Raw genomic sequence first — 26,792 nt, 5'->3', positions numbered from 1 at the left:
TTTATAAATACTTAAAGACTAACATTTGAAAGCATTTTTGTAAACTTGTTACCTGAAGACTAATTTTTACCATGATAAAGACAGATACCTTAAAAGAACATAGTATGAGACATTTGAGCAGGTTACATTCCGTTGTACTAACTTCTAATGTAGAAGTCATATTTAGTTTGCAAATGTTGAAGTCGACCCCAAGAACTCTAAAAACCATAAATCAGCATCCAAAGAGCATTGTGATTAATTGGTGGCAGCTGTATGGGTGTCAGTTGGAGTCATCTAAAGAGATCCTACGAGAAGTTAGTAGAAGGATTTATTCAGTAACGTGTGATAGTCATGGCTGTGATATACACCAGCTATGACACTGTCTCAATATGATAAAAATAACTAAATTTAATTCCCTTAGTAATCGTTCCCGATAGTGATTGCCTGCCTGTCCTGTTTTACTCCTAAGCCGGCCACAGTTGTCTCTTTCCGTCTGCAACAGCTGCCAAAGTGAGGTCTGTTTTCCACATTGGTTAATCTGAATTCCAACATGCAGGGTCTCTCTCTATATTTAGCTTCTGGAGTTAAATTACAAGCTCTTCAAGTGCAGAAAGCCACTGCGATCTGCCTTTTTTCAGCCAGACCCGGGTGCGGCAAACGCCAGCTGCTAGTCTCCAAAGTTACATTGCCATGGACCCTCGAAAAGATATAAGGGACGAATCTCGGCTTTATCAAACCACCCTACTTCAGGATGGACTGAAAAAATTACTGGATGAGAACAAGTTTGTTGATTGTTCCCTGAAGGTGGGCAATAAGCTCTTTCCTTGCCACCGACTAATCCTGGCAGCGTGCAGTCCTTACTTCCGTGAATATTTCTTTTCAGAAGAAAATGAGGAGAAGAAACGTGAGGTGATTCTCGAAGATGTTGATGAAAATGTCGTGGATATGATCCTTCAGTACCTGTATTCCTCTGAAATAGAACTGACCGATGAGAACGTGCAAAATGTTTTTGCCGCGTCTAGTCGCTTTCAGATTCCCTCTGTTTTCACACTGTGTGTCACCTACCTTCAAGAAAAGTTATCTGCTAGCAACTGCCTGGCCATATTCAGGCTAGGACTCCTTCTTGACTGTCCTCGGCTTGCTCTTGCTGCCCGTGAGTATGCGTCCGCTCGTTTTGAACAAATCTGTAAAGATGAAGATTTTCTGCAACTTGCCTCGCATGAGCTCATCGGCATAATAGCGAATGACGCTTTAAATGTGGAGAAGGAGGAAGCTGTATTTGAAGCTGTATTAAGATGGGTCCGAAATGATAAAGAGAACAGGGTCAAAAGCTTCGGAGAAATCTTTGACTGCATCCGCTTTCGCCTTATGGCTGAGAAATATGTCAAAGACCATGTGGAAAAAAATGACATTGTTAAAGCTAATCCAGATCTGATAAAGAAGGTTCAAATGGTTAAAGATGCTTTTGCTGGGAAACTTCCCAAGCCTGCGAAAGGAGACGACAAAACCGCAAAGGAAGGAGAAAGCGGTGAAGATCTGGTTAATGGTGACGTAGGTGATGAAGATCTGCTCCCTGGTTTCTTGAATGACATTCCCAGACATGGCATGTTCGTCAAGGAAATGATCATGTTCATTAATGATACGGCGGCGGTGGCATATGATCCAAACCTAAATCAATGCTTTCTGGCTGCATTGGGTGATCAGATTCCCAGAAACCATGTTAGTTTGGCTACTAAGGGAAACCTAATTTTTGTTGTTGGTGGATTATATATGGATGAAGAAGTTAAAGAACAGCCTTATCACTGCTATTTCTACCAGGTATACATAAATCTACCGAATTGTGAAATCAGTTATGTTTTTGGTTCGTTTCAAAATACATTTGGAACATTTTTTGTAAATATTAATTTATTTCAAGTACTTCCAAAAGCATCCCACCAAAACTCCACAAAAGTTTATTAATTTAAAAAATATTTTTTAAACGACCATGTATTCTCTTCCCTTTTTTTGTCCTGTTTATAAATACTTGTGGAAATTGGTATTAGTTGAAAGACCTTGAGCAAAATGTGATAGTTTAGCTAAATAAATGTGCTCCATCACAAATTTCTATCAAATCTCATCGGATTTCTGAACACATTTGTAAATGAATTAAATCTGTGAAGAAATAGGTCGCAAATTAAAATTACTTGTCTGACGCTTTAGTTCGACAGCATCGCTGGTGAATGGGATGGCTTGCCACCGCTGCCTTCAGCCAGATGTCTCTTCGGAATGGGAGAAGCAGAGAAATTCCTTTATGTGATTGGTGGCAAGGATCTTCCAAATGAACAAGCGCTGGATTCAGTGTTTTGCTATGACATGAAGTAAAGTCACATTGTTTTCCTTTTAAACAAAATATTATCTTTGAAATATTTAAAAGGCGATACATATTAATACATAAAATGACGTACAACAAAATGCTGCTATTAAACCATTGTAGGCAATCAGAACCATTCTTTTTTCTTGGAACGTTGTATACTATTGGTTGTCATTTCAATGATTATCATTTAATATTAACAGTGAGTAAATAACATTGACCAAGAATATCTATTTATATAAAATAATATCGTCATTAAGAGTGTGATCCCCATCCATAACAGGATTAGATCAACATATTTAGACCGGCCGATAATCGGATGGGTTGGGTCAGTTTTGGGAATTGACTGCAATATTTTCATTTTGTAACTTGTATATTATGTGGCCAGAAATGTGCAGCCAGAAACAAAAAGAGATGAATCGCAATGGGAAAGCTAGTTCTTCAGATACAGCACTAACTCCCCAATACCTTCTATGCCATTAGGGCCCTTAGCTTTGACCTGCCCGTCTACCTCAAATTACCCTGGAAAGGCAAAGCATCTGAAAAAATTGAGCTTGCAATAGAGGGAGTGCAACAATCCTGTGTGCTCTAATAGCTATACTAACAACCAATTTAAGCCAAGCTCGTAACATGGCTCATTTACACTAGCTAGGAGTAACATGCATTCCCACACAGCCACCCATTCGGGACCTATTCCCTGCAAACAAAAGGAATATGTTCAAACCTTGTACCTTTTTTGAATTACCTGGGAGCTTGGGGGACCTATTGTTCCCTGTTGCTTTCTCCATGGCAATACCTCGAACAGAGTCACCTTGGCAACCAACGAGCACCCTTTTCTCCTATATTATAAATTGTTGTGAAATCTTCCTGATGAATGCAAGATGAAAAACTTCAATAACAAGTTTCTCTGTTCAGTAATATTCTTGAACTAATATTGTAATCTTAAATCTGATAAACATTACCTTGCTTGAAGGGTATAATAAGAATTTAATTTTAATGCAAATTTTGTTTGTTTTTCAGCAACCTAAAATGGAATGAATCCAAAGCATTCCCTTTTAAGATTTATGGCCACTCTGTGGTTTCACATAATGGATTAATCTATGTTATTGGTGGGAAAACTGATGACACGTAAGTATTATATACATTTCCCACATTAAGGATTGATTCCAAGCTGGCATAATTGATTATTTCAATTATATTTTTAATTTGTCCACAGTAAATGTATCAACAAATTGTTTGTCTACAATCCTAAAAAATCGGAGTGGAGGGAACTCGCAGCTATGAAGACAGCACGTGCTATGTTTGGAGCTGCTGTTCATCAAAGCAAAATCTGGGTTGTTGGAGGAGTCACTGATGATGGTTTGACAGCTGCAGCTGAAGCATATAACATCATGAATAATAAGTGAGTGAAATCAAAAAGAATATAAAACTTGACCTTTTCAGCCTGCAAAGGGGATACCTGAGATGTGATCTTGAGGTATTTGAGATAGTTAAGGGGTTGGAATCTGGATTACTAATGTAAATTATGATTGAAGGATGAGGAAGCACAGGTTTAAAATAAAAGGTATGTTTAAATTGATGTCCAAACATTTTATTTGCACAGAGGGCGATCAATACATCAGTTGATTTCCACAAAGTGTAGTGAAGGTAAAACATTCTATGATCTTATAACAAACAATTGTATGTTGCAATGGTAGGACCACAAGCTCTTTCTGAAGATGTTGTTAATTATACTGTGAACTTCATTTTTTAAAAAAAATTACTTCTTAATAGTAGGAAGATATCAACAACATTAGGGATTAGTCAAGAACTGGAGTTAGAGACCGGAATTATGAAATAGTATTAAGGAATGTTTTGGGGTTGAAGAGAATGGGAATGAAATATTAGGGCTACTAAACTGAGGAACAGAGAGGGATGACATATAATCATACACAGTATAATCCTTGATCCTGCCATGTAATATAAGAGGGGACCACAACTGTACAGTACTATCTTGGATATGAGAATTCATATTAAAAATATGAAGATCTGGATAACATTCAGGCTTAGGTTGATAAGTGGCAAGTAACACAAAATTAGAGTAACTTTAGTAAGATTATTATGCAACAAATGGTTTTCACTTCAGGATCTATCTTGCTGTAATTGAAGCAGAAGAAAAAGCTTTAATGCCACCATTGGTGAGGCTTCTAATGATCTTCCATGGGGTGCCAATAAAACATAAACAAATGGCAAAAGTTATATGTCAGAAATTGAATTTAAAGATGATGCAACATGTCCATTTTAACTGGGTTAAAATCTTAATTATCCAGGGGAAAAAGTGTGTTTGATCCCAGGTTTTAGGTAATAAAAGCCCAATACTTTTGGAAGTCCAAAATAAATGGTGTGATTGTAGAAAAAGGAATTAACTAAAGTGTGTGTCTTTTTAAAAGTTAAATTTGTGTATGTTTTTTTAAAAATATAAAAAAGTAGAGAGGAATATTTAACTTAAAATTGACAGCAAAAGCTATTCCAGACATTGAGCAGCTTAATTACAGTGATATTAGTACTTAGTTCAATGCCAAGCATGAGTTGAAAACTTCTTTTCCTGGCCCTGCCCAATGGTATTAAGGTGAAGAAAAAAATTGTAATCATGGAGTAGATTTTCCAAGTCCTCACTGACAAATTAATGTTAGAGAAGGTAAAATCCATGCCAACGAGAATACTGGCTCTTTATGGGCAGTTTTCAAGGTCAATGGTGAGCACTATCGCTTCTCCTCCAATCACAAAATCTGGGCAATTATTGGGTTCCACAAGTATGGAGACAACACCCAGTTCCATTCCTTCATTCCATCCCTCCACTGTCTCTGTTTGGTCATGCTGCTTATCCAAAATTCAGAAATGTCCTCCAACTGATTATTGCAAAGACTGAAGCTGCTTTCTTTGAATCTTGTCACAAACCTCGTTCCCTAGCCACCAACTTCATCCCTCTCCTTGATCACTATCTGTAGCTAAACCAGACAGTTCCTTACTGTCTTATCTGACCTAGAGATGAGCTTTCAATCACCAAGACAACCTACGTCCACCTCTAACACTGCCTATCTCTACCCTTGCCTCAGCTCATCTGCAAACGAAGTCCTCATCCACACTTCTATCATCCTTAGACTTGATAATCAACCCTCTCCTGGCCAGCCTTCCACCATTCATCCTTTATGCTTGAATTCATCCAAAACACTACTGTCCTTATCATAACTTGTACCAAATACAGTTGATCCATCACCCATGCACCCAGACTGGCAACATCTTGATTTAAAAATTCTCATTTACAATCTCTCCGTGTCCTCATCCCTCCCAATCTCTAACTTTCTCCAATTCTACAATCCCCCACAAACTCTAGGATCCTTCAATTCTGATCTCATGCATATTCCCACTTTTAATTGCTCTCTCATTGACTGCTGTGCCGTGAGCTGCCCAGATCCTAAGCTCTGGAATTCCCTTCCTAACCCGCTCTGCCTTTCCCTCTTATCCTTAAAACCTACCTCTTTGACCAAGTTTTTAGCCACCTATCATAATAGCTATTCATGTGGCCTCGTGTAAAATTATGTTTGATAACACTACTGTATAAATGAAAATTGTTGTTGGCATTTTTGTTGTTGCCTCCATCTCAGGCAAAGGCTCAGAGAAACATTAACTCATATGAATGATTTCAGAAACCCAAATAAGTGTAAAAATAATTTGTATGTGTACCAAAATTTCTAATGAGGGTAAAAAAATTGAATTTCAAATTATTAAAAAATTGTTACACTTTTTAAAAACCCTCTAGTAACATCTGAATACTAATCAATTTCTGTCCAAGCTACACTTTATACTACACTATGCATGGCACACTAACAAACTGGAACTTTAGTATATTTCATCAAAAATAATAATTCAAAAATTATGATGTGATGCAACTTTTACAATCTGTGCACTTCTATTGGGCGATTAGTTTGAAAGAAACAATAAATGCAACAAATAAAATTCTACACAAATTACACACCATCTTCCTATGTCTTTAAATGAAAGATGCTTAAATAGATTTTGATGTCTATTCCTAAGAAAAAGTAAGCTAAAAAGCCATACAACCATTTGTAGAAAGTAATTATATCTATTTGTACATTTGCTATTGTAATATATTATTCTATTCTTGTTTGACTATCACAGATGGGAAATAATGCCAGAATTCCCGCAAGAGAGAAGTTCTATAAATATCATCAATATGGCTGGATCACTTTATGCTATTGGAGGTTTTGCTATGATTCAGTTGGAAGATAAAGAATTTTCTCCCTCAGAATTCACTGATGTGTGGAAGTAAGTCTATGTACTAGAATACCTGCTGGCCTTCTGTTTCTTTGAGCATAGAAAGTGTGGAACATACTTGCAATGTTTAGCTGCTAAGAAGCAGTTTTGTTCACCTGTAGACAAGTGCCCTAAATAGAATTGTTTTAAGATTAAATAGAAAATAATTGTGGTTACTGGGGAAAATTGTTCAGGAATGATAGCAAATCTCCAGCTCTTTCTCTCAGCAAAAACCCACATTAAGATTTTTCTGATTCCAATCTTGATAAAGCTATCATGTTGTAATTTTTAAAATCTCAGGTAAATCTATTCAGCCTTCTTTACTCAGTGGAACTAGTCAATATTTCCTCAATAGATTCCTATCTCTGGCTTAATGTCGTGGTGAATATACACCATTTATTCGCAATAGTTTTGATACTCTTCCTGTAGTAGGATATCCAAAACTATACACCATTGTCTAACTATGGTTTACCTAATGCTTAGTGTAATTTCATTTCATTTTTACGCTTGTACTCTAAATCCTAATTTGTAAAAATTTTCTATTTATAGGTTTAGATTTGACAGAGGCCCAGAGTAACTTTTGCACCTTGTTCCTCTCAAATAGACAGATGCCATCCTGACCTGCTGAGTTTTCACTTGGGAATCTTGCCTAAGTTTTTTTAAGTTAAAAACATGTTCCTACCAAAATTTTAAATGTCAAATTTGATTAAAGTTACTTTTTAATGCTTTTGACATTTCAAAACTAATTTCTCTAGTTACATTAAGATTCCTTAGATCCTAATTAAGTGTTCAGATTATATACTAAATGCAATCCCTTACTATCACACCCATTCATTTAAAGGTTTAAAAATCAGAAAAAAAACAAATTAACCATACCTACAGATGCTGTACATAGTTTGAATACTGTGCTAAATTTTACATGAATTGTTATGCAAAAACTTAAGACTTTGAATGCACTAAAACACAAGTTTTACTTTTTGTTTAGGTATGAAGATGACAAGAAGGAATGGTGTGGCATGGTGAAGGAAATTAATTATGCTGCAGGAGCCACGTGTCTTGCTGTATGCCTCAACATGTTCAGGCTTACCAAATTATAAATAGTTCCATAGAGTTATTAATATTGCTGCTATATGAAGACAAACATTACTGGTGTATGGTACCAACTGGAATTATTACTCCATATAATTAAACTCTGTATAAAATCATTATGATAATGTATTGAGTCAATGTTGCACCATACCCTATGTGATCAATGATCCCATGAAGGTGTCAGGTAGTGATACACTGAAGGGGTGCAGAACATATGCATGCTGTAGGAGCTGAAAACATGTACTAGAGTGCAAGATTATTTGCAATACAACGCAACAAATACATACAGTATTTACGCAATTATAAAAGTGAATTTAAAAGTAAAAAGTAATTCTACCCATTCTCTCTGCAGTTCACATACAATTTGCCTTATCAATTCCATTGGCCTTGACTTTGTTTAAAATATAAGATTTGTGGACTTCACAAGCCTTTTTAAAAATTATATTCTCGCTCTAGATTGCATTCACTAAATGAATTTCCTTCTCAATGAATTCCAAAACACTTGCAGCATATCACAAATGATTCCAAAATGTTCCAACTGCCTTTAGCTTTTTACTCTTAAGAACACTTAATTAATTGGGCTTTCTTAAATTGTTTGTGAGGTTTCCCTTGATTAAAGATTTTAAAAGTAGAAAAAACAAATTACCCATATTTATAGATGCTGTACACACTTTGAATACTTTGTTGAATTTTACATGAATTGTTGTAATTCATACAATTCATGTAAAATTCAGCAAAATATTCAAAGTATGTACAGCATCTAAAAATATGGTTAATTTGTTTTTTCAACTTTTTAAATCTTAAATCAAGGGAAATCTCTCAAGCAATTTAAGAAAACCCAATTAATTAAGTGTCTTAAGAGTAAAATACTAACAAGTAGTTGGAACATTTTAGAAAATCAAATAACTCATTATCCTCCAGCACGTTATATCTATATACTTTATTTTCCAACACTGTACAGAAATTTCATCCAAGATATTGCATATTCAATATGTCCAACCTCCAATCTTGGAGCTTCTTACTAACATAGGATACATTCCTTAAATATCACCTTTGCTTATATTATTTTGAAATACCAATATGGAATTTCCAGGTTTTAAACAATTGAATTAAGATTTGGGATTTAGGAATTGTAAAAATTAGCAGTACAAGAATAAATCTTCTTTATTAAAATATTCAATACATTTCTACAACTGAACATTTTATAATCAGTTATGTTAAAATTTGGTTCATGATTTCAAGATTCTCCTATAAATATCTTTTGTTTAAGATATTCTACCCATGCATCCTTTGTTGACAATTCCATGGAATTCCACTCAAAATGAGGAATCTATAAAGATAATTTCAAAAAAGACAACATTTTAAAATTACAATATGCATTTTATTGCCAAGTTGCATTGCAAGAAATAAAACTACAGACTGGGCCAATGCTAATAAAAAGATGAAAGAATGCTTTTAGGTTGCAAAGTATTGATGCCAATTTTATTTTTATCATTTATTGGCTAAGCTATGTTTCAGATTTTAAATATAAAAACAAAGTAATAAAAGAACAAAGCATTTTACAGTGATAACTGGTGAAGCAATAATATTACCTGAATACTCTATCAGAAGCATTTAATTAATTTGGTAATTTAATAAATAGAAACTAAGTCAAAGTTCTTGACAAGAATTGTGATGACTCCATTATGGTAAAAGAAAATTTAAAAGTTCATAGAACTAGCCAAAATGCAGCATCTCGTATTGCCAGCCCACAAAAAGAAATGTGGGAAATGAAATGGCTAATGTACACAGTGGTACAGAAGGAAGCCTGCAGATTAGCGCTGATGCAGACACACCTGTGTCTCAGTACTCTAACCTGATGCATTTTGATTTTAATTTTTCCTGGTAGATTTTGGTCTTGTCAGGTCACCAATGACCAGTAAAATAATAAACAGGACTGATTACGGACAAAAAAGGGAACTTGCATGTGGAGGCTGAAGAAATAGCGCAGGTGTTGAAAGAGTACTTTGCACTTGTCTTTACAAAGTAAGAGGATCCTACCCAGGCAGAGATGGGAGAGGAGGTAGCTGGTACAGTAGAAGAACTTACAATTGAGGGGAAGAAGGTGTTGGAAAGGCCACCTTTACTTAAAATAGATAAGGTACCAGGACCGGATGAGATGCGTCCATGGATACTGAGGGAAATGAAAGTGGGAATTGCAGCGACACTGATGATAATCTTTCATTCTTCCTTCGATGCAGGTGAGGTGCCAGAGGACTGGAAATTGTGAATGTTACACCCTTGTTCAAAAAGGGGTGCAAGGATAAAGGTGGCAACTACAGACCAGTCAGTTTGACCTCAGAGTAGGGAAACTTCTGGAAAATCTAGTGCGGGATAAAATCAATAGTCACTTAAGCAAGTGCAGGGTAATTAAGGAAAGCCAGCATGGATTCATTAAGGGAAAATCATGTTTAACTAACTTGCTGGAATTTTTTGAGGAGGTAACAGAGACAGTTGTAAGGGAAATGCTGTTGATGCGATGTATATGGATTTTCAAAAGGCATTTGATACAGTGCCACACAACAGGCTTGAGAAAAAATTCTAGATCATGGAATAAAAGGGAAAGTAGGCACTTGGATAATAAATTGACCGAGTGACAGGAAAGAGCAAGTAGTGATAAATTATTGTTTTTAAGATTGGAGGAAGGTTTGTAGTACAGTTCCCCAGGGATCAGTGTTGTTCCTGATATATATTAATGACCTAGACTGTGGTGTGCAGGCATGATTTCAAAATTTGCAGATGATACAAAGATTGGAAATGTTGTCAACTGTGATGGAGACAGTCTTGAACTTCAAAAGGACATAGACATGTTTGTGAATTGGGCAGACAAATGGCAGATGAAGTTCAATGCAGAGAAGTGTGAGGTGATTCATTTTGGCAGGAAAAATATGGTGAGACAATATAAAATAAAGGGAGAGCCTCTAAAGGAGGTGCAGGAATAGAGGGACCTTGTGTACACGTACATAGGTTATTGAAGATGGAAGGGCATGTTGAGAGAGCAGTTAATAAAGCATATAGTATCTTAGGTTTTTTTAATAGGGGCATTGTATACAAGAGTAAGAAGGTCATGTTAAACTTTTGTAAGACACTAGTTAGGCCTCATCTGGAGTATTGTGTCCATTTCTGGGCGCCATACTTGAGGAAGGATGTGAAGGAATTGGAGAGAGTACAGAGGAGATTCACAAGAACAATTCCTAAGATGAAGAGCTGTAGCTATGAGGATAGATTGGAGAGGTTGGGACTCTTTTCCCTGGAGAAAAGAAGGCTGAGAGGAGACTTGATGGTGGTATTCAAATCCTGAGGGGTATGGGACAGTGTAAATAGTGAGAAACTGTTCCCACTCGAGAGAATATCAAGAACTAGAGGCACAGATTCAAAATAATTGTAAAAAGGAGTTGATGTGATGTGAGGAAAAATGTTTCCACCCTAAGGGTGACTGGAGTCTGGAACAAACTTGCTGAAAGCGTAATGGAGGCCGGTTCGATAGAGGTATTCAGAAGGGAATTGGATTTCTACCTGAAGAGAGAGAATGTACAAGGTTACAGGGCTAAGGCAGGGGAGTGGGACTAGTTTGGATGCTCTTTTAGAGAGCCAGTGCAGACTCGATGGGCCGAATAGCCTCCTTCTGCAATGTAAAGATACTGTGATCCTTTTATATATCACTTTGCCTGATGCAGTCACTCAATCATGTGCCATGCAATGTGGTCTTTTAAATATTAAGGGCCACTTCATTACATTAATAATGGCATGCAGCACATTGCTGACAACTCTCACGTATTACGGATAAAAAGTACACTAGATAATATATTCTTATTTAATTTTACTAAGCTCACCAACAACATAGAAAGCATATTTTGAATCCAGTCATTTCTAGTGGAAAATTCTGAAAAAGGCAGATGAGTCTAGGGAGGCAATGGGCCAGCTCCCTGCAGCATTTCATGTTCCTATTCATCCAGAAACTGTTGTAAAATGGGTGGCAAATCGAGGCCAATCATAATATTAAATGCTTTTCTTATTGAGTTAAGGTATTTGCCATATTTTGATAGCATGCAGAATAAAACATTGCTATTTCTGTGAGACAATGTACCTGTACTACATGGTATCCCAAAATCTCCAAGTGCCTCTTTTTCATAGCAGTTTCTCCTCTAATGTGATGAGAGTTCTTGCAGAAAGCTTTAGAGTCAAGAAAATCTATAGCAATCCTGTAGGAAGGACAACACCTTGGTTTATTTTAAGTCATAATAGAATACCATAGGCTACCGCTACCATTTCAGTTTTCTGTAGTGTGATGAAAGAAAACAAAATATGCATGTATGGTTTACTTTTTCCACACTATCTCTATTCCCAACATCCCAATTTAAACCACAACTGCTGACCACAAGAATTCCCTCTTTCAGACAGGTGGTCACGTGCAAGGGGTTTAGTTTTTCTATGCTTACATGGTTCATTTAGTAGAAGATACATTTACCCCAGTTAGAGATTTTGCAGTAAACTGATGAAAAGCATTATACTTGGATCAGCCACCATTAAATTTTACTGAAATTCTACACTGACGCAGATTAATTTCCTTGAAACTCCAGTAATTGCAAATCAGAAACTGAAAAAATACTCTTTAAAATCTTAACAGTATCTATTAAAGATATTCCAACAATGCATAATTTGTGCGCTTATTCAGGTTCAGGGTTTAAGCAGCAGAAACCTGTATTCAAGAATAATGACTCATGATTTAAGTGCATAAATCACACTTTATTAATATTGATTTTCCCTATTAAAATTAATATCTATATTATCAATACAACTCAGAAGACTCATTTATCCTTTTCTGTAATGTTTTTATAAGCACTACATGAGAAACATACAAAGACTTTCATTTATAATCATGTCTCTCATGACTACCAGACATCTCAAACTGCATTACAGCCAATGAAGTGCTTTTGAAGTTGTAATGTAGGAAGCATGGCAGCCAATTTGTGCACAGTAAGCTCCCACAAACAGCAATATGATAATGACCATGTAATCTGCTTTTGTGATGGTGATTGAGGGATAAATACTGGGTAGGATGCCAGGAATAACTCCCCTGCTTTTCTTCAAAAATAGTGTATGGGATCTTATGTTCACACGAGGGGGCAGACTGGACCTCAGTTTAATGTCTCATTTGAAAAAAGACACCTCAGACAATGTATTACTCCCTCATATTGCACTGGTCTGTTCTTGAATTTTGTGCTCAAGTCTTGGAATGAGACTTCAATCCAGAACCTCAAGACTCAAGGGGAGAGTGCGCTACCATCTGAGCCATAGCTGACAAGTACGAAACATCCACTGTACAAATAGAAAAGGAACCATGAGGCAGTGAAAATTGTGTGACTATAAACCATGTCCATCAGGTAAGGGAGCCTGCTGCCCCTATTACCTGTGGAGTGTGCGTGATTGGAGTTCCATACTACCTGGTTGATTTGGGTGAGGATTTTGCAATTTGGCAGCATTGCTGGGGTTTGTCTGTATGGAGGGATCCTTGGGTCTGGCATCATTGCAGAAAAAGGACCTAAAGTTGGCAGACCAGGTGATGGAATGTGGAATTTGACTCACTGATAGTTTTCTGGAACCGTCAGCAGGGAGGGAGAGGCAGGGTATGTGCCTGACAACTTGGGGTTGGGAACATCTAAAGTATGGTTTATAACTTTGAGATCTCAAATGTAAATACCAAATGACTACGAATTTTTGTTTAACTCATCTGTCTTCATTTCTCTCTTTAATTGATGTCTCATGGGTACCAGTGATTCAGATGCACACACTAAACATGTAATAATTAAAGGCTATTTACTGTTCTTGTTTAAAATGTAAAATAAAGATAAAAAAAGATGTATGTCAATATAGGACACTCTCAGGAATTGAGTATAATTGTAACACCACTAAAGCTACAACAAATGTATAACTTCTTTTCCCCACATTATTTTACGTTTATATACATATAGAGACAGTCTTGATTTTAAAAAAGGACATGCAACAAATTGACATTCAGGTTTTCCAAGAAAGTGAGATAAAGGAAGGAAGGAAGGTTAGTGCGTGCAGGAGATGTGTACCACAACTTGTATTTATATAGCACCATTATCATAGTAAAACATCCCAAGTCAATCCACAGGAGCGTAATCAGACAAAAAAATTTACATCCAGCCAAGGAAAGCACCATTAGGGCAGCTGATCAAAAGCTTGGTCAATGTGATAGGTTTTAAGGAGTGTCTTATGAATGTACGAATGAGGAGCAGAAATAGGTCATTTGGCCCTTTGAGCCTGCTCTACCATTTGATAAGATCTTTGTGGCAACAAAGAACTCTATTTCAAAGCAAAGAGAGAAAAAAAAACAATCGGCACTGCCAGTTCCAAGAGGCTATGGAGGAATGGCCATACATAAAGTTACACAATTCTGTCTAGCATACTAGTTTGATTGGTTAGATAGGAGCACATAGAAAATGAATTACGATCAAAGTTTTAATTAGGCATTTACAAGCTTGTGAAAAACTACATCTTAAAGTGCTCATTGTACCTTTATCGGGTGACCTTTTTTTGCAGGTATTTTGAGAAGTACTACTTCAGGAATATATTTAAGAAAACTCACAAACTGTCTTTGCCCAAACCTTTGTTCTCCTGGTAGTAGCTGCTTCTCTCCAATAAATTCATTGTCTGGTTCCCAAAGCATTTTTCCATTTTTAGGAAGTAGCATAGTACTTTGATCGACATAAGGAAGAGGTTTCTGGTGTTTGTCAAGGATACATTGAAAGTCTGCAAGAAATAATTTAGCAATTTCAATCTAGAAATATTTGATGGGGGGGAAAATCACCATCAACAATAGTTTCTTCTTGACCAGGTTAAGACTACAGCCTGAATTTTCCTGTCAGCGATTTGGGGGCAGGGTCCGCTCACCAACGGGAAAATGAAACGGGATGACATCAGGAGGAACCCCCGACGTTATCCCGGTCCCTTTAAAATTTTAGGAGGGTGGGCAAACAGCGAACTCAGCTGTCCGCCTGCCAACCTGTCAATGACCAATTGAGGCCATTGACAGAGTAATTAAGATAATTAAAGACCTGCCCGTCCAACCTTAAGGCTGGCGGGCAGGCCAGGAGCCCCAGCGGGCTTCTGATAATACATGAAACCTCATCCACTGGTGGGATGAGGTTTCATGTCTGTTTTTAAAAACTTTGATACATTTTATGTGATATTTATTAACATGTCCCATCTCGTGTGACATTGTCACATGAGGGGGACATGTTAATAACGTTTTAATTTTTCTATTTTTAAAGTTTTTCGGACTGTCAGTAATCTCCCTGAGACAGCACTTTGTCTCAGGGAGCAGTGTGTTCTTTCGCGTCCATGCGCGAAAGATCACACTTTGACAGCTGGGGAATCCCTCCCCACTCCTGCACAGGAAGCGCATAGCGCTTCCCGTCGGGGATGCCGCTGGGTGGGCCTTAAATGGCCCGCCCACTCAAAATGGCAGCAGGCCCCGGCTGTCCGTCCGCCGCTGAGCCGGTGGGGCCCGCACGCCCACCAAGGGCAAAATTCTGTCCTATGACTCAAAAGGATGCCAAACTTGGACTTATAGTGAAAGAATGAAGAAACGTTGGCATTTATCTCAAGGGGTGGGGGGTGGCGTGGTAGAATTCAAAAGCAAGAAAGTGATGCTTCAGTTGTACAAAGCCTTGAGTAGACTCCATCTGGAGTACTGTATTCAGTTTTGGACACTGAAACCAGAAAGATGTATTAGCCTTGGAAGGGGTTCAACACAGACTGACCAGAATTATACCATAGTTTAAAGGATTAAATTATGACAACAGGTTACATAAGCTTGGCTTGTATTCCCCTTGAGTTTAGAAGGTTGAGAAATGATCCAATTTTATTGTTTAAAAACAATAAAGGGGTTTGATTGGGTGCATTCCAAGAAACCCTTTCCTCTTGTGGGGGAATCAGAACAAGAGGGATAAATCAGAAATTAGAGCCAGGGTATTTAGGAGTGGGATCATTTTCCCCACAAAAAAGGATAGTGGAAATCTGGAACACATTCCACAGAAGGCTGTGGATGCCATATTAATTGAAATTTAAGACTGAATGTGATCTATGGTGAGAAAATAGAGTTGAGGTGTATATCAGCCATGATCGCGTTAAATAGCAGAACAGTCTCAATAAGCTGAATGGCTTACTCTTGATTCTATGCTCCTACATTCTTTCACGGCACAAGGTAAACCACCCAAGAGCTAGCTAGGAGGCAGTTTTGTAAATGGAAGTTGAACTTATTTCAAAGTATGAGGGAGATCATAGGTAATTAAACGGTCTTCCTTATTCAATCAATTATTACAAAATTCAGGCCAAATTGGAGCATTGTAATATCAAAATACTAACCTAAATTGTCATCTTAAGTATTGCTGTCTTAGACCTTATTGTTGGATCCAAAAAGGAAATCTCTGCCAAGTTACTAAAATGACCAATTACAAACTTAAAAGGTCTTATAAAAAAATAAAATGTACTCAAAAACCAATGAACTCTTACACAATTCAAGAACCCACTGAATCCAGAAACTAGTCAGGGTGGATTAGATCACTGGAATTAACAAGAACAAAAATTAATCCAACAATAAATTTAAATTACCTTTCCTCCAAAAGACAGAATACAATTATTATAACTAAAGGAGGCTGCAAAAGGTCAAATAACATACCTATGAAATAATAATATGGGGTGAATACAGAGGCTTTGGCATAGATGCTTCCTCCCAATAACTGGCCCAATATTTCTTGGATCTGCTGCTGGAGCGGACTGACAGAAACATTGCCTTTAAAATAAATAATTTGTATTACAAAATAGTAATGTCCTGCACTCAGAAATCGGCGTATTTGAATGCATGGTATAAATAAAGTATAAATTTAACAAACCAGATGAGGTTTCAAAATACTTATTGAAAACACAAGACTAAAAAACAAAAGGATGGCACAAACGTACGACACCCATGGTTATGCAGGTGACTGCCTATTAACACTAACCTTTTCCCTCACAATAGAAATGATCATTACTCCACCCTCGATTAAAATCGATGGAGATCAAGTTTGCTGAATCAACTCAAGTGTGATTACTACAGCCACTTAAGATTACAAAATGGTGCTGGAGGCTTAAAAAAATCAGCAAAATATTCAGCCCAATCTTCACCCCAGGGCAACATTTTACTGACATGTGAGAACTTCACTGAAATTTTTATGTAATAAAATAAAACTTCTGGAAGCCAATCTTGCTCTGATGTTTTAATATTCTACTTATGGAGCTTGTATGCTAAACATGGATTGCAACCTGTAATGAAAAATGGCAAAGCTCACATCACATGTAGTTTAGAAGACAACTCTAGGCATACAGGGCCCCTTCTTAAACCATAATAAAGTACAAACTCAATGGTATTAAAGCAGACCTAGACCTTCTTTTCACAAAAGCTGTGATCCCTACCCACATTATCAGAATGGAACCATTGCTCCTAAATGTTTTCCTGTTAGATAATCTGATGTTCATTTCTGTGTCTATCCTCAGTGTTTTGGCTATGAAACAAACATAGGCTGTGCTGCTGTTATGCTCATTATGGCATAGTTCAATTATTTTCCCAGCAAATTGTGGCTTGAATTTGCACTGGAAAATCAGAAAGCACAAGTTAAGTCTTGCAAGTTGTGCTGATTGAACACGTGTAGAAAATTTGGCAGCCATTGTTTTGAATTTGCCCTGTTCTGCAGCACAAGTGGGAATAAGGATATTTCCCAGAGGCAAAGTTTCTTGTATTGGGCTAACAACTGGATATTTGGCTCATGCAGACAAACACAATTGAATCAAAAGACTGCAATTATTAGCTGGCAGCATAGGCCGAGGTGAACAAGCATTAAAAGGGAGGAAGAACAAAAACTGAGCAAGAAAAGTTCAAAAATATAGTTCTATTTACAGTAGCAATCACTGACCTTTATTTAGCAACTGCTGGCAATAACGGTCGTGAAACCAAGGGGTCTGGAATTCCGGGCACTCCAAACAAACAGCTCTGTTCAGCTCCATTAAACGTAACCGGATTCGCATGTTCAGAGCATCAGGCAATGCTAGAATTAGAAACCAAGTTATTATAACAGATTACAGCATTTTCTTTTTCCACCAATTTTCCCTTTCTACTAAAATCCCTGTGTCATTTTAACTAAGGAATATTCTTCACGGGGAATGGCAAGCTACGTGTCTATGGTTAAGTCTGATGCAATCCTCACACAATGGCCACATGCAGACTCAGATGCAGTTAACAGATAACAATCGGGTGTGGGAATTTTTCGCTCCATTACTCAGGGGCAGCAAGGCAAAATGTTGTAACTCTTTTGAGTACAAACCCGTTTCCATCTGTTTCAGATGAAGTTACATTGTTTCATAGTTTGCCATTGTGAGATTTGAACTCTTGATCTTAGGGTTACAAACCCAGTACCATAACCACTTGGCTATTTAGGCCAAGCGGCAAAATGTTGTATCATTACAATGGAAATTAGCCAACAGTATCAAAGGAAACCATCATCAGCTGTTAAGTGGCTTAATCAGTTGATCCAGTGGTACATCATGGGCTAAATGAATTCTAAATTTTCTTTAAGACATTAGCCTGAAGATTTAAATGCAAGCAAACTGCAGCAGATGAAACACATTTGAGTGTGCCAGGTAGTACCCCAGCACTCGATGCTTATAAAATTAGCAAGCTGGCTCAAAAACAAAATGATAAGCACAAGAGATTTTGGCTGCTGGGTAAAATTAAGATAACACAAAAAAGTAATTCGGTTATGTCTGACATTTTTTTCCTTATTCCCAGGATGTAGTTCTTGCAGGAAAGGCCAGCATTAATTGCCCATCCATCCCTGAGATGATGACGGTAAGCCTTCAAATACAGCTTAATTTACTTGGCCACTTCAGAGTCAAGAGTCAACTTATGTTGGTATGCGAACACATAGTCACATATAGGCCAGACTGAGAGTAGGAATTAAGTTTGCTTTATTATAAGTCAATGCTGTATTATGCAATGAGAACTCATGCCCAAAGGTCATGCCTTTCATTTCTCTAAAGTTTGAGATAATAAAAATTCACCCTCACCGAATTATAACAGACCCAATCTCAGGCCTGTCCCACCACAATTATAATCGACCCAATCTCAGGCATGTCCCACCACAATTATAATCGACCCAATCTCAGGCATGTCCCACCACAATTATAGTGGACCCAGTCATAGGCCTGTCCCACCACACATGTGCCAAAATGCTCTGGTGTGAAATATGTAATTAATTTTTAAATCTCATTTGGAAAAAAAATAATCAAAATGTCTGTTTTGTTCAAAGGCAGCTATTCTTTGTTTCTGAAATTATATTGCTGGGGGGTTGGGGTTGTGGTGGTGGTGGTGGAGGGGTGGAAAAATTGCAGACCCTAAAACAATTGGCGTGTAAGGATGGATGAATACAGGTACCTTTAATAATCTATAAGTACCAATACTTAAATGACAAAAGAAACTTACTATCCAACTGCGAGTCCAACTTCGCTAGGAAATCCACACTAAAAATAGTCTTAATTATATCTTCAGGAAAGTAGCCTGCAAGAGCTAGCAAGTAACCAAATAGCACCAGAAGATGAGGGTCACATAGATCTATGTAAAGAAAAAAATGACTTACATTTATATAGCACTTTTCCAAGATCTCTTGGTGTCCCAAGGCACTTTATACTTAATTAAGTACTTATGAAGTGTAATCACTGTTGTAATGTAGGCAAAAATAAAGCCTCTATATCACTGAACTATCTACATCAGCACATTAAAGATATGAAATGCGTTAAACTTCTAAAGACACATTACAGAAAAGTGATTTTGTATTCCTGTCATTAATATTGTTTTAACAAGACTAATGTTCAAAATCTTGGACATTATTGGTATTTTTGTATTACAACACATCTTTATGTGGCAGTGTCACATAGCTGGGACATGTTTGTCAACTTAGCAAAATTAATTCACTTATTTCATTAAACCTTCAGGAAACCTCATCCCGCCCGTGGATGAGGTTTCCTGGAAAACGTGAAGGCCACTTGTACTCCTTACCTGCCCGCCAACTTAAGGTTGGACAGGTAGCGTTGTTAATAGGGATAATTTCTTCTTTAATGGCCTTAATAGGCCGTTGGCAGTTTGGCAGGTGCGCCTCCGGCCTGTGCCCACCGAACGAAAGATTGAGATGACGCGTGATGATGTCGGGACACAGCCCCGAAGTCACCTCGCGTCATTTTGCACGTCGGCATTCGGGCCTGCCCCATACGCCGACAGCAATATTTTGGCCATGGTCATCATCAGACTTTTAATTCCAGAGGTTTATTGATTTCAAGTTCCACCATCGGCTGTGTTGGGGTTTTGAAGCTGGGTCTCGCCAGAGCATTAGACTGGGTCTCAGGAATACTAGTCCAGTGACAATACCACTGCGTCACCATCTTCCCCAGCTGCTACCCATACTAATTGGAAGCACACTATTCAAAAATAATTCTACAAAATGCTTTGTCCCTTAAAGCTGTGGCAGGTATTATTGTTCCCTACATTAAGTGTGTAAGGAAGTAAAAACTCAGGAAAATGAGAGAAATCAAATCTCTATCCCTGCTATAATCATTAGCATAAAGCTGCGCATGAAAAATAGTTGTTTTCTGAGAACAGGTAGTTATAAAAATTAATTATGCAAATTGGGCAATTTTATTGGAAATACAAAATTATTAAACAGCTTGTACCCCCACATTAATAAATAGATTTAATACAAAAATCAACAAACAAAGTCACCAATCTTAATGTTTCAAAAAGTCAACAGTTCCGAAATTGATCTTGGTTTACTGATTCGTTGCCCTAATATATCTTTATTCCAGCCTTCCCAACCCAGTCCAAAGTTAGGTCCATCATTAAATGTAGTACATAGCTGGTGGGTTAAGTCAATAGTCGTCAGAAATTAGGCCTGGCACTCAGAATCTTGCTACCATTTTGCAATATGGCAGTGTTCTCAAGCCACCACTACTACTCCAATTCCCCATATGCTGTTTAAAATAATAGAGAAAGGAAATAGCACAAGAAAGAGGTTTGGCTTTCAACAAAATACTGTAACTTAAAAATCCAATACTATAACAATAATTGCTGTAGTGTTCAACTTTACAGGCGATTTCAAAGTTCACATAATCATTTATGTATAAAGAATAATTCTGTTTGAATATGAGAAGTTAAGCAATTCATTGGCTTAAGTAGTAAATATCTGTGGACATTATATGCTGCATTCTCATGATGTGTAGCATAATACTCACTCAAATGAGGCCTGATATGCTGTATACAGGATTCAAAGAACTCTTCAGCTTGTGGAGGTTCATAATTCAGGATAGTGAATGGAAGCAGAGTGGCATATATGGCGGAATAATGGATCTGAATTATTAAGAAAAATAAAGTCACCATCATATTATTCTTGTCAAAAGTATTTCAGCCACAGATAGTTCCATAAATTGCTTATCAGGAGTCATTATTCAAATGAAAAGCGCTTTAGGCTTAGTCTATGGAGAATTAAAGAATTGTAATTGAAAGCAAATAGTTTCTAGAACATTTCACCAAGATCAGATTATCCAGAACTACTATTACTTTGTCTTCCCATTTCCCTCTCCCCATATTATTTCATCTTTTTTTCAGAGTAATCCAATTCCTTTTTAAATAACTCAATACAAACATTTGCTGCTGCATTCCATCGTCCAAGAAATCTCCAACATAAAAAAGAGATTAAATCAAAATGAAGTTTTGTAGTAACCTCTATCCATTTCCTCTCTGATTTTATCTTGAGTATGACATTTCTTAAAAAGTGATTCCAAGTTATAGGTCATCTGCTGTGGCTATTCTTCATATGCATACCTAGGAACTATTTGGTCAAGCAGAGAAGTATTCAAACAATGTGTGCAAAATTAGTACAAATTCAAGAATACTGCACCACATTCATTAAAGTTTGGAATTACAGAGTAGAATCAGAGGAACTACAGCATAGGAATAGACCATTTTGGCACATCGTCCTCAGTCCTGACTTGTCAACTTTATTCTCGTCCCACCTCCATGCCCATTCTTCATATTGTTTTATATTCTGCCTTTCAAATAGTTATCCAGCCATCTTAAATAATGTTATATAGACTCTTCCTCAAATGGCTGCTCGTGGTCAAGCACTTCTTATTCTAATAACCCTCAAGTGTCAAAAAATATCTAACATCCCTCTTCTACAATTTAAGAGAGTGGGTAAATGTTAAGAATTCACTCCAGCACGCAATTATTTATGTTTAATTTGCATATGGATTTATCCAACGCAGAGGTGAAAGCAAATAAGTGACCCATGCTTTCTTTCCACAATACTTCAACAAACCTATCAGATTGTTCCCTTATATACTCACCAATATAAAAAGAAAGTTCACTTTTTACTTCTGGTAGAAGTTTTGGCCCAATTCAGGATTTAGCACTGAAAGACCATTTGGTGTGAAGCTACAGGACTAGGACTGGTAAGTGACTTTCTTTCACTGTAATTAGCACTTATGTCAAACAGTAGATGGTGCATATTAATTGTCCTCAGTATATATGCACACTACAGCACAGCTCACATAATGTTCCATCGAATCATACAGCACTGGAGGACATTTGATCTGCTGTGCTTGAGGCCTGTGCATATATTTCCAAGTCTATATCCAATTTCGCTTTGAAAGTTGCTGAACCTGCCTCCAACATGCTTTCAAGCAGTGGATTCCAGATCATAGCAACTCAATTTTTAAAAAATATTCTGTGTAACATTAAAAATTCAAAAAAGCGACAAGGAAGCACAGCTGTATTTTGAGGTGTGTGAACCTGGCTGGCATGTGTTTCTGCATGATTTGAACATCTAGTGCAAACACCATTGCAAAAGTGTTACAGGCTACACTTACTCAAGTTCAAAAGTTACATGGCACAACAGGAAACACTTGGTCATCTACACAAAATAGAGGAAGGGATTTTTGAAGCGTGTTCCAGGAGATGGTCACCTCACAGGCTAACAGAGATATAGAGGATAAGGATTTGAAGTAGAAAACAAATAGGAAGTAGTGCAGGGGCTGAGGTCACAGTTTTAGCAATTAAATTGTTACAAAAACAGTAATTCAAGAGAAGGCCATGGCACAATGAAAAGAATAGTTGCAGGGAGGGAGAAGAGTGATCAAAGGTGGAGTGCAGAAACAGTGTTAGTTTATTCTTCTGCACGTCAGTTTTTGCACTTCTGCACATCAATTTTCGCAGTCATTTTTGAAACCACAACTTTGGTACCAAATAGTTTTTGTATCATAAGGTCAGGGTTAGAGCTATAACAAAGCACATGCAGAAGTCCTTGCAGGAAGACCAGTTGGAAATCATGATTCACATTGGAACCAACACAGGGAAAAATGGGTTGCAGGTCCAAAAACAAAAAGATTGCATCAGTTAGGAAGTGCATTAAAAAACTAGAACCTCTAGCTCATAGCTTCATGATCACTACCAGTGCTACACAATAGCCAATACAACAGCAGCCAGATTAAGGAGGTAAATATATGGCTAGGGGTGTAGAAGGAAAATCAGACTACTAAGGCATTAGTGTCAGTTCTGGAGCAGAAGCTAGCTGTACTGACAGTCAGATTATGTCAGAATAAAGCAAGGACCAGAAAGTTTAACTAAATGTGCTTGTGTGTGTGTTTGGGGTTGGGAGGTGCATATTTAAACTAGTATGGCAAGAAGAATGAGGGAAAACAAGAGAGGGTAGAATTGGCAGCTTGGCAGGGCAGTAAATCACATGGGGCAAAATTTTTAACTCAGCGGGCACGCACCCAACCCACTCGAGTATAAAATGACATGCGTTGATGTCAGGCGAGCATCCTGACGTCAATGCGCTGTCGCTTGATATTTCAGTTGGTGGGCACGCACTGGAGTCGGCAGCACACCCGCCAACAATTAAAAGGCCTGTTAAGGCCATTAACAAGGTTATTAACTTAAATTTTTCGCTGCCCGTCCAACATTATGGTTGGTGGGCAGACAAAAGGCCAAGCAGCCTTTGCACTTTTTAGGAAACCTCATCCACTGGAGGGATGTGGTTTCCTAAAGCAAATAAAAATAAAAGTTTTACAATTTAATTAATAACATGTCCCTGCTCATGTCACATGAGTGACATGTTTTATTACATTTTTCAATTCTTTATTTTTTTTTGAAAATTCATCACCTCCCTGAGGCAGCTCTGTGCCTCAGGGAGATTCTGAAGCGTGCACTTGTGCACATGCATAAAGTTCACGCTCGCCCCATTTGCCCTCCGTCCTCCGCCAGCATAGGCAGTGCTAAATGCTGCTGCTCGCGTTTCACACTGTGCGGGCCTTAATTGGCCTGCCAACATGAAATCGCCTTTCGGCCTCGATTGCAGGTGGCAATTGGCTTCTCGGCCGCCCCCGCCCACCCCCACCGAGCCCACTCGACAAGGGCTAAATTCTGCCCATGTAATTCGACAGCAAGAAAAGTAAAAACGTTAAGAGGCTAAACAGAATAAATAGTGAAAACACCAAAAAAAAGACCTGCAAAGCAAAAGGGAAAAAGTGATCATTAAATCATACAGTATGTGAAAATAAATTGAGAATTAGGATTACTGATTCAAATAGAAAATTGGCTATAGTTGAGTTAGGATTAGCAAATAAACGCACTATTTATAAAACTTTGAGGAAGGAGGAGGAGGTAAAAAATGGCAGAAGTCATTGCAGTGTTAAAGAACAGTATTAGAACTCTAAACTTCATCGGAAGCATAAAACAGGCCACCCTGTTAATATACCCAGACAGTAATTCTCCTTTCAATTTAAAACAATGGAAAGAAAAACAAAAATCAGGCAGGTTGTGTAACAAGTGGCTGATTCACATAGCCTGTTTTAATCTGTTTTAAGTTGAAAGCTTCACCTTTAGATGGCATTATAATTTACAGGTTTAAATAAAGGTGGTCAAAAGGGGAAGAACAATAAGGCTTTTCTCCTTTATAATGTACTAACTTTTACATACCTTGCTGATATGTTGAAGTGTGACAGATGCTATTTGGTCCAGCAGACCAGTATGCAGGCAATTTGTTTTGGTTAAAAATAGTGCAAATTCTGGGACATTGGACCCAGTCATCTGATCAATCAGTCGTTCAAAGGTTGCCATTGTTTCTTCAGCAAGGATTTCTTCAAACCATTCTCCAGAAATGTATTTTAGCTCTTCAATCAGCAGGTCCATATGGTCTGCCTTCTGTAGTCTCTCCAAACCACATTTATTTAGTCTTTGTAGTAGCTTCATATGCATTTCTGCTGTGCCGGGTTGGTATGAGGAGCCATTCCGTACCCACTTGGTGATGGCAATGGCCAATGCATTCAAGTCACTTAAATTACACTGGGGCAAAACAGCACCAATACGTGCAGGGATCAAGTGGTCAATTCGTGGAGAAGGAAGGAGGGAGAGAACCCGAGTTAACATGGACACCTCACAGGGAACAACACTGCGATGAAGATAACTGAAGTGGGTGGGAATGAAGGGGTGGCAGGTAGGGGAGGAAAGAAATGACAAAATAAGTATTTAGAAGTGACAAAGCTGTTGGTAACTTTCCACTGTGCACCCATATACGATTTAGACCACACTTTAGCTAAATATGGATAAATTGCAACTCAGGTTTACAAATTCAGAACAAAATAGCTCTCGAATATTTATGAAGAGCTCAACAATGTACTTATACTAATGAGAATGAAAGCAAACCAGAGTGCGTGGTATACAGGCATTGTTCTCCATGCAATGTACAAAATAGTTTATATGATGCACATACAATTACTAACCTATAATTACTGTACTTCCTGTGTGGCTTAATAACTCTAAATTGTAGTTCTGAAGGGAAGAAAATATTAAATGTATTGCCTTGCATCTGAATTTCCACTGAAGTTAAGGCCAAAGCATGATATCTTGCAAAATAACCAGAGTATTCAAGATTCATCTTCAGTCATAGAATGCACAGATCAAAAATAGGCTATTTGGTTCAAATGGTCTCTGCCAATGTTTATGCTCTACACAAGCCTCTGCCCAGCCTACTCTATGTAACCGTGAACACAAAAGGGTCCCATGGCACTATATCGAAGAAGAGCAGGCGAGTTATCCCAGTATCCTGGCCAATATTTATCCCTCAATCAACATCACAAAAACAGATTACATGGTCATTATCATGTTACTGTTTTGGAAGCTTGCTATGTGCAAATATGCTGCCCCATTTCCAACATTACAACAGTGACTACATTTCAAAAGTACCTCATTGGCTGCAAAGGACTTTAGAATATCCCGAGGTCATGAAAGACACTATGTAAATGCAAGCGTTTCTTTTAACCCTGTCAGCATATCCTTCTAGGATCTGTCAGTTTTATTAGGCTGTATCTTGCGCCTCTATTAGTCTCTACTTTAGTGTCATAGCTAAATTTGACCAACTTAGTTACTCTTAGTCATTTATTTAGATTAAGAACATTCAACGTTAAAAGCACCAAATCCAATTAACGCTCCAGCAGTTTTGATATATCCCAGTTTTTTTTAAATTAGTTTCTTATCTAGTTCCATGTTCAGTGCTAGATTGTGATTTTCATGTCAAAGGACTTTCTGAAAGTCCAAATAAACTACATTAATGAGTTATACTATCTGTAATATGCTTAAGCAAGTGGAAGTGGCTCATTAATCAGTGTCATCCACTTCTTAATCCATTTTGATTGCTTATTGAGTTACTGCTATTGTGTAGGCCCTCGGAATAGGTTCAATTACTTTATTCAGTACTGATATTAAACTAATGGGCCTGCAGTTGTTTGGGTCAGATATGATATCCTTTTTAAAAACCACAGGCATTTTGCTTTTCTGCAAACTATTCTATATCGAATCTGGGGGTGACCATAATTGTAGCAACACTGCCTGCATTGCTGAAGACCACTTTGTATA

General features: G+C 37.6%; 3 protein-coding genes across 10 annotated transcripts in view; 2 read left to right on the top strand and 1 right to left on the bottom strand.

The window, feature by feature from the left end:
- The window catches only part of bbs5 (Bardet-Biedl syndrome 5), a 71,288-nt gene extending 69,005 nt beyond the window's left edge, over nt 1-2,283 (top strand). The window contains exon 13 of the transcript XR_005944567.1: nt 2,179-2,283. The gene's annotated coding sequence lies outside the window, so the exon portion shown is untranslated. The remainder of the gene's footprint in view (nt 1-2,178) is intronic.
- On the top strand, nt 579-7,849 carry klhl41a (kelch-like family member 41a). The gene is made up of 6 exons (XM_041200738.1): nt 579-1,797; nt 2,179-2,336; nt 3,350-3,457; nt 3,546-3,731; nt 6,509-6,655; nt 7,629-7,849. Exons 1-6 carry the CDS (start codon nt 670-672, stop codon nt 7,738-7,740), a joined length of 1,839 nt encoding a protein of 612 aa, XP_041056672.1. The 5' UTR covers nt 579-669; the 3' UTR covers nt 7,741-7,849.
- Nucleotides 7,850-8,657: 808 nt separating this feature from the next.
- Nucleotides 8,658-26,792, bottom strand: part of fastkd1 (FAST kinase domains 1) — a 43,703-nt gene continuing 25,568 nt past the window's right edge. For 7 of the 8 annotated variants that reach the window (XM_041200731.1, XM_041200733.1, XM_041200737.1 and 4 more), the window contains 8 exons: nt 24,858-25,344; nt 21,113-21,227; nt 19,314-19,442; nt 17,749-17,880; nt 16,479-16,592; nt 14,404-14,548; nt 11,859-11,973; nt 8,658-9,062 (listed from right to left, as the gene is read on the bottom strand). In XM_041200731.1, coding sequence (XP_041056665.1) covers nt 8,970-9,062; nt 11,859-11,973; nt 14,404-14,548; nt 16,479-16,592; nt 17,749-17,880; nt 19,314-19,442; nt 21,113-21,227; nt 24,858-25,344 — 1,330 coding nt within the window. In that variant the 3' untranslated portion in view covers nt 8,658-8,969. The remainder of the gene's footprint in view (nt 9,063-11,858; nt 11,974-14,403; nt 14,549-16,478; nt 16,593-17,748; nt 17,881-19,313; nt 19,443-21,112; nt 21,228-24,857; nt 25,345-26,792) is intronic. The other variant, XM_041200736.1, reaches the window with a different exon arrangement.

The sequence above is a fragment of the Carcharodon carcharias genome, chromosome 12 (assembly GCF_017639515.1).
Source record: "Carcharodon carcharias isolate sCarCar2 chromosome 12, sCarCar2.pri, whole genome shotgun sequence".
Classification (NCBI taxonomy): Eukaryota; Metazoa; Chordata; class Chondrichthyes; order Lamniformes; family Lamnidae; genus Carcharodon; species Carcharodon carcharias.
The sequence above is the reverse complement of the archived record's forward strand: the minus strand, read 5'-3'. Positions and strand labels throughout refer to the sequence as shown.

Coding starts and splice junctions, on each gene's coding strand:
- klhl41a (XM_041200738.1), top strand. CDS start 670: ATGGACCCTCGAAAAGATATAAGGGACGAATCTCGGCTTTATCAAACC. Junction 2,337..3,349: donor GTGTTTTGCTATGACATGAA/GTAAAGTCACAT, acceptor TTTGTTTTTCAG/CAACCTAAAATGGAATGAAT. Junction 3,732..6,508: donor TATAACATCATGAATAATAA/GTGAGTGAAATC, acceptor TGACTATCACAG/ATGGGAAATAATGCCAGAAT.